At 40.7% G+C, this 12024-nt stretch overlaps 1 protein-coding gene across 9 annotated transcripts in view; it reads left to right on the top strand.

Annotated features, from left to right (window-relative positions):
• The window catches only part of numb (NUMB endocytic adaptor protein), a 208858-nt gene that overhangs the window by 172113 nt on the left and 24721 nt on the right, over positions 1-12024 (top strand). For all 9 annotated transcript variants that reach the window (XM_080202929.1, XM_080202927.1, XM_080202935.1 and 6 more), the window contains 2 exons: positions 5974-6114; positions 11456-11660. In XM_080202929.1, coding sequence (XP_080059055.1) covers positions 5974-6114; positions 11456-11660 — 346 coding nt within the window. The remainder of the gene's footprint in view (positions 1-5973; positions 6115-11455; positions 11661-12024) is intronic.

Genomic DNA, 12024 nt, shown 5'->3' with positions numbered 1-12024 from the left:
TTTACAAGTTACCTTCTCAGAAATCTCCAGTAAGTGAGTCAAACACCATTTCCCTTTCATAAATCTACGTTGACATTGCCTAATCCTGTTGATGTTTTCTAAGTATCTTATTACATCCTTTATGATAGATTCTAACATTATCCCTACTAATTCCCCAGTAATTCCCTTTTATCGGCTCTCCTTTTTTAAATAGCGGGGTTAGATTTTCATCTTCCAGTCTGCCAGGAATGTTTCAGAGTATATAGCATTTTGGAAGATGAACAAATGCATCCACTATTTCCATGGCGACCTCCTTCAGTATCCTGGGATGCATATAAGTCCATAAGGTTATCTCAGGGTCAAGTGTGACACTAAGGTTATGTATAGACTTAATCTAATCAACTTAGTCCAGGGAGAAGGATTGAGTCAGTGGCGAGGGAAATAATTTTGGACCAAGGATCAGAAACACTGGGGGGCGGCATGGTGACACAGAGGTTCGCACTGCTGCCTCAACATTCCACAGACCCAGGTTTGATTCCTGGCTTGAGCGCAGAGTTTGCACGTTCTCCGTTGGTTTCCTCTGGGTGCTCCGGTTTCCTCCAACAGTCTGAAAAGTGAGGTGGTGCATTGATCCGAATGGGCATTGGAATGTAGTGACTAGGGGAATTTCAAAGTAATGTCATTGCAGTGTCTATATAAGCCTTACTTGTGATTAATAAACTTTGAAAAAAACCACTGGCTTCAGTCTTTCTGGTATTTATTTGGAAGAAATTTTTGCTCATCCAGTACTGGATATTGAATAAACAGTCTGATAATTCAGTAACACGGAGGAGTTGAGAGAGATGGTAGTGAGATAGAGCGAGGTGTTGTCAGCGTACATGTGAAAACTATTGATATGCTTTTGGCTGCAGGAGTAGGAAGAAGGCCATTGCAAATAATACTGTGTTTAGATAGCTAAGAATGGATGCATGTGACGATAGTCCCACCCAGCTGGATGACAGCAGAACGATCTTGGAGAGGATGGTGTGTGGTCAACCTTGTCAGAGGCTGCAGAAAATGACGAAGAAGGAAAGTTTACTTTTGTCGTTATCGCATAGGATTTCATTTATTTCTTTGCTAACAGTTGTTTTGGCATTGTGACAGGGCAGAAAGCTGATAGGAGAAATTCCAACATGGAGATGTGGAGAATATGGGAATCGATTTAGAAGGAAACAATGCATTTAGCAATCTTGGAGAAGAAAGGGAGGTCGAGGATGCTGGAGTGAATTTTTTATTTTGACGAGACGGGCGAATGTGGCAGATTTTAGAGAGGTATGGCGCCCGAAAAGAAAGGATCATTAACAATATTAATGAATATCAGGACCGAGGGGAAGCTTGGTGTCCAGTAGTTTAGTGAAAATTAGATTGAAGGAGAAGGTGGATTTTATGAACTGGATGAGCTGAGAGCGAGCATGAGATGGGAGAGAAAGTCGAAAAGATATGAGTTCAGAGCTAGAGCAGGTGGGTAGCATTAGAGGAGGTTTCACCAAGTGGACTTGTGGAAACTGGGGACACAACAAAGGCAGCTGATTAGATGGCCTTCATCTTAGTGACTCATCTAGAAGCCAAAGTCCATTTCTCAAAGGAATGGGCCATAATTTCCTTGCTTGCAGCGGTGGCAGGGTGTGAACGGCAGGAAAATTCTAGCCATGATGTCTTATCTATTGATCATCTGCTCATTCTTTATAAATAATTTAATATTATAAGACGGATACGAAACCTTAGAACAGGAAGTATGTGATGAATTATCATTGACAGCATAAGGTTATAAATCCTGTTCTTCTGCAGAAGCCAAATGACATGCTGTTTTAAACAATAACTAAAATAGAACTGTAATAAAATATGTTATAAATATAGTAGCTCGATTAAATTTGATTCAGAGAATGAATTCTCCTTCAGTCAGAGGAAGCTACCCAGACATCTATGGTGGCTATATACAATGCTATTTATAGGTGACTGAACATGAGCTACATTTAATATCTTTCCATATTGATCAGTGTGCAGTCAGGCATTACCATTTTGCTTGATAACCTTAGTCTGCAGGATTTGTTGACTGTTCCAGCAGACTGGCTGTCTGGTGCCCTCCGGAGTTGTTAAACAGTACAACAAGTTGACTTGAAACAAATTCGAACTGAAACATCAGGCATTCAAATAGGAGATGGCGTGTCAGTCTTGATTGCCTATCTGTCTTTAGCACAGTGTTTGTTAGCACAACAGTGTGTGTTGCCATGTCCACATTACAGAGTTCCATTGGATTTTTATTGTTGACAATTCAGTTTCTCCTCCCTGTGCTTGGCAATGCCCAGTTTATACAATGGGGTAAAATGAGTCACGTCCTTTTCATCTGTCCCTTCCTAATTATTGACCTGGACAGAAAACCCATTTGGGATTTTTCTCAGCTTTGCATATTTGAATAACAGAGGTTTAAGAAAAACTGCAGCATTTATACAAACTGCTGTGCGTGCATACTAGCTGATATATGTGTAATATTTGCATTACCATTTTTCACATCTCAGGAGCTACAACCCTGATAGAATCTTTTAGGACTTTAGACAGTGCCTTCCATAACCAAACAGCAAAGAAATAATGATCAGAGCATTTTTTTTTGTAATATTGTTTGTGTTAAAAATTGACCAGGACACTGGGGAAACACTCCAGCCCCTCTTCGAAATAATGCTGTGGGGCCTGTCACGTCCAACTGAGAGAACAAATAAAGTCTATATCTCTGAAACTGGAAGCCTTACTGGACTAATCCAGTACCACACTAGACTGTGTGCTCAAGTATCGGGGGGAGCCTGAATTCATAACTTCTGTTGCAGAAGTGAGAATATTATCACTGAGACACAGCTGCTTGCAGGAGTGAAAGTGGAACACAGAACCAGGAATAAACCATTCAGCCCCTAAAACTTGGTCAACCATTCAGTTAGCCTGTGGCTCATCTTACCTCTTCTGCTCAAGCTGGTTCTGTAATGCTTCATAAGATCCCCAATAAAAATCGATCGATTTCTGCTTTTGACATAACTTCAGCCATGTTTTGAGAGAATTCCAGATTCAAATGTGTTAATTAGTTCATCAATGTTTATTCTGAGTGGCAACACAGACATTGATTTAAACAATGGCTTTTTGGCTTTATTTAAACGGGTTGCAGTTAATAGAAAATTGAATAAATAAATCATCTCCCCCTCACCACCAAGTCTCTTTGATGCTTTCTGTGAACAATGAGTACAGGTGTACTTTCAGAACCTTCTGCAAATTTCCCCAGATATTTGCAAAACAACAGTTCTTAAGGCTTGATCCCTGTGAAGTGGCTGTTGACAAAATATAAATTGTAAATAGTAAACAACATAGTTTTATAGTCTCATTATTATTTTTGTTTTGTTCTGATAAATTTATTTTCAAGTATTGAAGTATATAACTTGTAACCCTCATTACTTAGTATAATTAACCTTCTGTAATTCCTTCAGTTACTCTAAATGTGTTAAACCAAGACATGATCTGCTCTCTCAGGTGGATGTTAAAGATCCCATGTCACTATTTTGAGAAAGAGTATGGCTGTTACCCTTGATAGCTTGACCAATATTTATCCCTCAACCAACATCACAAAAACAATTATCTGGTCATGATTGCACTGCTCTTAATAAAAGCAAATTACTTTGGATGCTGGAATCTGAAACCAAAAGAGAAACTGCTCTTTGTGAGAGCTTGCTATGCGCAAATTGGCCGTTGCATTTTGTACATTACACTTCTAAATTACTCAGACTAAATAAACAGTGTTCTAGTGGCGCAGTCAGTTAGCACATGGTACTTGACACTATCCAGGACAAAGTAGCTTGCTTGATTGGCACCACATTTACAAGCATTCAATCCCTCCACCACCAATGCTCAGTAGCAGCAGATCTACAAGATGCACTGCAGCAATTCACCAAAGATCCTTAGACAGCACCTTCCAAATCCACGACCACTTCCATCTAGAAGGACAAAGGCAGCAGATAAATGGGAACATCATCACCTGCGAGTTCCCGTCCAAACCAATCACCATCCTGACTTGTAAATATACCACCATCCCTTCGCTGTCGCTGGGTCAAAATCCTGGAATTCACTCCCTAACAACATTGTGGGTCAACCCACAGAACATGGACTGCAGCGATTCAAGAAGGCAGCTCACCACCTCTTCTCAAGGGCAACTAGGGATGGGCAATAGATGCTGGCCAGCCAGCAAGGCCCATGTCTCACAAATGAATTTAAAAAAACATTTATACAGCATGCAGCGAGCAGGCTATACTGACGTTGAGAGTTCGAACCTCACCTAGAGCAGATATTTTGGGGCAACATGGTAGCACAGTGGTTAACACTGCTGCTTCACAGCACCAGGGACCCGAATTCGATTCCCAGCTTAGGTCACTGTCTGTGTAGAGTTTGCACATTCTCCTCGTGTCTGTGTGGGTGTCCTCTGGGTGCTCCGGTTTCCTCCCACATTTTGAAAGATGTGCTGACTGGGTGCATTGACCCAAACAATGGACAGTGTCGACGAGGGGAATTTCACAGTAAGTTCATTGCAGTGTTAATGTAAGCCTTACATGTGACTAATAAATAAACTTTAACTTTACTTCTTTGATACGTCTGATAGTCATGAAAAGTGCTACATAAATGCAAGTTTTTTTTTAATCAGTTCATTTAATTTTATGCTAGCAAGCTCTATACATATTCAGTTGATGTATTTGCACCTTAATAGCAGAAATTGAATCTTTTAAGAGTTTAGGAAAAATGATGTGAAGTATGGTGGTGCTGGAGCAGGAAGAGGGATCGACATGTAAATCGCAGAATATTTGGAATTGATGAAAGAAAGGAGAACTCTGAAGAAGTGTCAGTGACAGCAACAGGTTAATGTGAGTGAATTCAGCAGAGCCTATGAAAGGAGATATCATTAGATTGGTTTGAGATCAGATTGTGTTGTCATGTAAAAGACTTAGAGTTGCTTTGGCGGCGTGTGGGAGTACTGTCAATGTGGTGGTTCCTGGGAGTTGTTCTTGGGTTACTTGACTGTTGCATCTGACCTGTAGCACAACAGTGAAGCTGTTGCTATTTAGTCAAGTTTCTCAAGCACGTGCTGTGATGAAGGTTTGGGGCAACAGTTGTTTAGCTTTTATTTGCACATCGGCAGTGATGCATCAGGAAAGGTGTGCCCAAGGTCTACAATGTTCATAAGGCACAGTAGGGTATGTCAGACCAGGTGTGGGAGCAGGAAGTCAGGCTGGAAGTTGGGAATGGTAAATCTATAATGGTTTAGCATCTTGCATTACTTTTTCCTAAACTCTTAATTTTTTTTTTACAAACTTCATTTTTTGAGTATGTGTGTGTGTGTATAAGAGGGCTGTTGAGGCTGTATGGTAAAAGAAAATTTGAGTGGAGTGAGCATGTAAAAAAAATTAAGTAAAATTTCTTTTTAGTGGACGATTGTGAAAATTAAAATGACACAAGAGTTTCATGTTGTGTAATTGGTTCACCAGTTAGAAAAGAATCTAATATTGGCACTTAAATAGTGAGGAAAAGGGATATTGACTGACTTGTGGAAGAATAATGCAAATTCAGTAATACTGAGTATCATTTTTGACTGAAACATTGGATCAATTTTAAATAAAACATTAATCAGATAAGGTCCACGTTTGCAAACAAAATTAAGATTTTAAGATTCACAATGTTTAAATATGTGTGTAAACACTGAGAAAGCTGTAGCTTTTTGAAATGAAATGCTATATAAATCTTGTAGTGAACAATATTTATACGTGAAAGACTGCCATCTAGTGTAATACTGAGGAAGAAAATAGGTTATTCTATTAAAATAGTTTGAGGGTGGCCCAACCTTGAGATTGTTGTAAAGTAGTTGGATTTTATTTATAGCATATTGCAGAAGTATTAATTTCTTAATTTCTCTTGCATTTTCTTTGTTATTTACAGGATCTTATTGTTGATCAAACCATAGAGAAAGTATCCTTCTGTGCCCCTGACCGAAATTTTGACAAGGCCTTCTCATACATTTGTCGAGATGGTACAACCCGGCGTTGGATTTGTCACTGCTTCCTGGCTATAAGAGATTCGGTAAGGTTCCCTTAGTGTTGCTAAGGCCAAAATTCAAATTCAGTACAAGTCTGGGGAGTGGGTCACAAAACTAAAGTCATACTATATTTAGGAAAAAAAAAGAGAAACTACAGCACAATACAGGCCCTTCAGCCCACAAAGTTGTGCCGAACGTGTCCCTACCTTAGAGATTACTATGCTTACCCATAACCCTCTATCTTATTAAGTTCCAATTACTCATCCAGAAGTCTCTTAAAAGACCCTATCGAATCTGCCTCCCCCCCGCCCCCACCGTTACCAGCAGCCCATTCCACGCACCCACCACTCTGAGTGAAAAACTTACCCCTGATATCTCCTCTATACCTACTCCCCAGAACCTTAAACCTGTAACCTCTTGTGGCAACCATTTCAGCCCTGGGAAAAAGCCTCTGACTATCCACTTGATCAATACCTCTCAACATCTTATACACCTCTATCAGGTCACCCCTCATCCTTCATCTCTCCAAGGAGAAAAGGCCAAGCTCCCTCAACCTATCCTCATAAGGCACGCTCCCCAATCCAGGCAACATCCTTGTAAATGTCCTCTGCACCCTTTCTGTGGCTTCCACATCCTTTCAGTAATGAGGTGACCAGAACTGAGCACAGCACTCCCAAGTGGGGTCTGACCAGGGTCCTATATAGCTGCAACATTATCTCTCGACTCCTAAATTCAATTCCTTGATTGATGAAGGCCAGTACACCATATGCCTTCTTAACCACAGCTTCAACCTGAGCAGCTGCTTTGAGCGTCCTACGATCTCGGACCCCAAGATCCTTCAGATCTTCCACATTGCCAAGAGTCCTACCGTTAATATTATATTCTGCCATCCTATTTGACCTGCCAAAATGAACCACTTCACACTTACCTGGGTTGAACTCCATCTGCCACTTCACCGCCCAGTCTTGCATCCTATCAATGTCTTGCTGCAACTTTTGACATCCCTCCACACTATCCACAACACCTCCAACCTTTGTGTCATCAGCAAACTTACTAACCCATCCCTCCACTTCTTCATCCAGGTCATTCATAAAAATCACGAAGAGTAAGGGTCCCAGAACAGATCCTTGGGGCCCTCCACTGATGACCGACCTCCATGCAGAATATAACCCATCTATAACCACTCTTTGCCTTCTGTGGGTAAGCCAGTTCTGGATCCACAAAGCAATGTCCCCTTGGATCCCATGCCCCCTCACTTTCTCAATAAGCCTTGCATGGGGCACTTTATCAAATGCCTAGCTGAAGTCCATATATACTACAACTACTGCTCTTCCTTCATCAATGTGTTTAGTCACATCTTCAAAAAATTCAATCAGGCTCATAACGCATGATCTGCCTTTGACAAAGCCATGCTGACTATTCTTAATCATATTATACCTGTCCAAATGTTAATAAATCCTGCCTCTCAGGATCTTCTCCATCAACTTGCCAACCACTGAGGTTAAACTCACTGGTCTATAATTTCCAGGGCTATCTCTACTCCCTTTCTTGAATAAAGGAACAACATCTGCAATCCTCCGGAACCTCTCCTGTCTCCATTGATGATGCAAAGATTACCACCAGAGGCTCATATTTGAGATTCATAAGAGAGGCATTTAACGATGTTGTGAACAGTATTACAGATTGAGTGTCAGGTGACAAGGATTGACTTGTCCTGTTGCCAAAATTGGCCCGCTTGAAACTATAAAACTTATTTTAAGATTGAAGTAGTTCAATGCCCAATGACATAATGATAAGATGTGGGGTCACACAGCATTCACAGGACCAGTGCTACACAGTGAGGGAGCAGAGTCATGGCTGTTGGCACTTACCACGGAGTGCGGTTAAAATTAGATGAAGTTGCCGTTGGCTATTTTGGAATGACACTTTGCAGCAGTTTATAGAATTGTCATCTTGATTCCCCTGTGTAGGCTGCATAGCAGATGATGGATGCTTATCCCCTATCTCATGCTAACCACTTGAGAGACATGACATGCATTACTACTGAAGTAACATTTTTGGGCATTAAAGAAGTATTGGCTTCCATTCTACATGGATTATTTTTGTATCTGGCCGTTTTTATTATCAGTTTTCTCGTGATTGTGCTGACTCATTCCTGTGTACATTTGTACAAAACACTTGTAGACTTCTAGAATTTCATCCACTGTGTGAACTTGATCAGTCAGAGTTAGAGGATGTTACAACCAAGGATTCGTTCTTGATTGATCTTGTTCAATCTGATGTTAAGTGCACTTTTCACCTCAGACAGAAGTGAGAGTTTTACCTTATGGCCTCCCATGTGCTGCCATGACTGAGCGCGGACCAGAAATAGAACCTGCTGTCTTCTGGTCATATATTGTTTTGTATTGCAGCACGTACATGCTTATCCAGCAAAGCTTTGGATGACATTCTGATATCCTTGCAAAGCAGATTATTGTGCTAACTTTCTTTGATATGATATTTTGCGAATTTTAAAAATACCGTATTAAAATTGAAAGTGAAATGTCTGGATTCTTAAAGTGTAACATGTAATGCTTTGTATTTGTTCATAAATGCTTGTGCAATCCAAAGATGTGTGGGTTAGGTTGATTGGCCATGCTAAAATTGTCCCTTAGCGTCCTGAGATGCATCGGTTAGAGGGATTAGCGGTAAATATGTGGGGTGTAGGGCCTGGTTGGGATTGTGGTTGGTGCAGACTCAATGGGGCAGATGGCCTCTTTCTGCACTGTAAGGTTTCTATGATTCTATGAATCTTCAATATTCTTAATTTTTTTTCTGAATGAAAGGAAATCCTTTCATGAATGAAAGGCTTCATCTTAATCTGAGGTAAAATAATTTACTGAGATAGAAATATTGTTGCAACTCAATAAGATTTTGTATTACCCAAGGTGCAGGCGAATGGTATAGAAACACAGAAAGGTAGAAGATAGGAGGAGGCCATTTTTTCCTTCGAGCCTCCTCCGCTTGATCATTATGATCATGGCTGATTGTCCAATTCAATAGCCTAAACCTGCTTTTTCCCCATAACCTTAGATCCCATTCGTCCCAAGTGCCATATCTAGCTGCCTCTTGAATGCATTCAGTGTTTTGTCATCAACTACCTCCCGTGGTAATGAATTATATTACAGCCTGTGTCTCCAAGGAAAAATTACTTTGGTATGTGATATTAGGTTATAAGGTTTATATTTAAAACATAGAACATAGAACATTACAGCGCAGAACAGGCCCTTCGGCCCACGATGTTGCGCCGACCAGTTACAAAACAATGATCCGCTAACCTAAACCAATCCCTTTTCGTCCATAAACCTATCCACAGATCTCTTAAACGCCTCCAAACTAGGCGCATTTACAACTGCAGCAGGCAGGGCATTCCAATCCCTCACCACCCTCTGGGTAAAGAACCTACCCCTGACATCCGTCCTATAACTACCCCCCCTTAATTTAAAGCCATGCCCCCTCGTGCTAGATTTCTCCATCAGAGGAAAAAGGCTATCACTATCCACCCTATCTAAACCTCTAATCATCTTATATGTTTCAATAAGATCCCCTCTTAGCCGCCTTCTTTCCAGCGAAAACAACCCCAAATCCCTCAGCCTCTCCTCATAGGACCTCCCCTCCATACCAGGCAACATCCTGGTAAACCTCCTCTGCACCCTCTCCAAAGCCTCCACATCCTTCCTGTAATGTGGGGACCAGAACTGCACACAGTACTCCAAGTGCGGCCGCACCAGAGTTGTGTACAGTTGCAACATAACGCTGCAACTCCTAAATTCAATCCCCCTACCAATAAACGCCAAGACACCGTATGCCTTCTTAACAACCTTATCTACTTGATTCCCAACTTTCAGGGATCTATGTACACATACACCTAGATCCCTCTGCTCATCCACACTATTCAAAGTCCTCCCGTTAGCCCTATACTCGACACATCTGTTATTCCTACCAAAGTGAATTACCTCACACTTCTCCGCATTAAACTCCATCCGCCACCTCTCGGCCCAGCTCTGCAACCTGTCTAAGTCTTCCTGCAAACTATGACACCCTTCCTCACTATCTACCACACCTCCGACTTTGGTGTCATCAGCAAATTTACTAATCCACCCAACTATACCCTCATCCAGATCATTAATAAAAATTACAAACAGCAGTGGCCCCAAAACAGATCCCTGAGGCACACCACTCGTAACCGAACTCCATGATGAATATTTACCATCAAAAACCTCCAGTTATTTCCATTTTGATTGCTTTCTGATTTCTCAAGCATACAACAGTGCTTAGCAATACCAATTCTGGAAGATAAAGTTCCAGATATGAGCATCTCAAAAGCATAAATTGATTTAGATTTATTATTGTCACATGTATGGGGATACAGTGGAACGCATTGTTTCTTGCACACTGTATAGACAAACCATACCATTCATAGAGTACATAGGGGAGAAACAAAGGAGAGAGTGCAGAATGTATAGTTACTGTCATAACTAAGATGTAGAGAAACATAAGCTAAGCCCATTCAAAAGCCTAATGGCAGCAGGGACGAAGCTGCTTTTGAGTTGTTTGGTACATGATCGCAGACTTTTGTATCTTTTTCTCAATGGAAGAAGGTGAAAGAGAGAATGTTTGAGGTGCGTGGGACACCTTTGATTATGCTGGATCTTCAGTGAGCTCTTCAAAAGCCATAAAACAATAGCAGATGAAATGCTAGCCTGTTTCCAAGAATAGGCATCGTGTAATTTTCTACTTTGACCTACAACGTCAAACTTAAATGTTTTCTGCTGTTACCAAACTAATTTGTAATGTTTATACTCTGTCACCTGCACTGAAATTTTCATTAGCAAATGCAAATCCATAAGATTCCCCAACCGAAAGAGTTGACAAGTTTGGTAAATTAATTTCAGTGAAATGATGCATGTAAAAGCATTTTTGACATTTTCCCGCCCACTTAAAATTAAAAATTAATGTCTGCTTTTTGCCCTCCCATTAGCTGTGTGAATAAATACACGTTCTGGTGTGTTATCAAAACATAATATTGACAAAAATCTCTGGCTCCTCCCTTAGTTTTCTTGTCAAATTTCATCCTTCTCATCTGGAAGGTGTTTATTTTGGGAATATGGGTCTATAGTTCCTGGGGTTTGAACATGGAATCTGGCTGTTCTTTATGACTGAACTGCCTCAGTGTTGCCAGAAAGTTGTGTTTACCCTATCTGTACCAAGGTGATAGTAGAAGCAAGACAGTTAGCCTTATGATGGGTAATGCTGAGTGTGTTTTTTGTGGTTGATGTGTAATGTTGTGTGGAAAATAAATTTCCTCATGCTCGAGCATGTTAACAATATTGCATTATTTTTCAGGGTGAACGGTTAAGCCATGCTGTGGGCTGTGCTTTTGCGGCATGTTTGGAGAGGAAGCAGAAGCGTGAGAAGGAGTGTGGTGTTACTGCCACATTTGATGCCAACCGGACCACATTCACCAGGGAAGGTTCCTTTCGGGTAATCACAGCCACTGAACAAGCAGAGCGAGAAGAAACCATGAAACAAATACAAGACTCCAAGAACGGTACAGAACAAAAATCAAATTTGGCCTGTGGGCTGGGTAGGACTCCGTTTGGGGAAATGAGTTTGGAGGAGTCTTCCAATTAAATTAGCTTTGGATATTGTAACATAGCACCACAATGTACATACTACATCATTACATGTGTGTATACATTACAATTGCATTATACCATAGCAAATTTAAAATCACATTATCAAATGACATAGAAGGAGGTCTTTTGGGACATAGTTCCTGTGCTGGCTCTTTGAAAGAGCCATTCAATTTATCCCATTAACCCTGCTGTTCCCCATAGACCTGTTTTTTTTTAAAAAAAATTCCCCTTCAAGTATTTATCCAATTGTCTTCTGATACTTGTTTTTGAATCTAC

The sequence above is a fragment of the Carcharhinus amblyrhynchos genome, chromosome 14 (assembly GCF_965287045.1).
Source record: "Carcharhinus amblyrhynchos chromosome 14, sCarAmb.v2.hapA, whole genome shotgun sequence".
NCBI classification, from domain to species: domain Eukaryota; kingdom Metazoa; phylum Chordata; class Chondrichthyes; order Carcharhiniformes; family Carcharhinidae; genus Carcharhinus; species Carcharhinus amblyrhynchos.
This window is presented reverse-complemented; position numbering and strand designations above follow the sequence as displayed.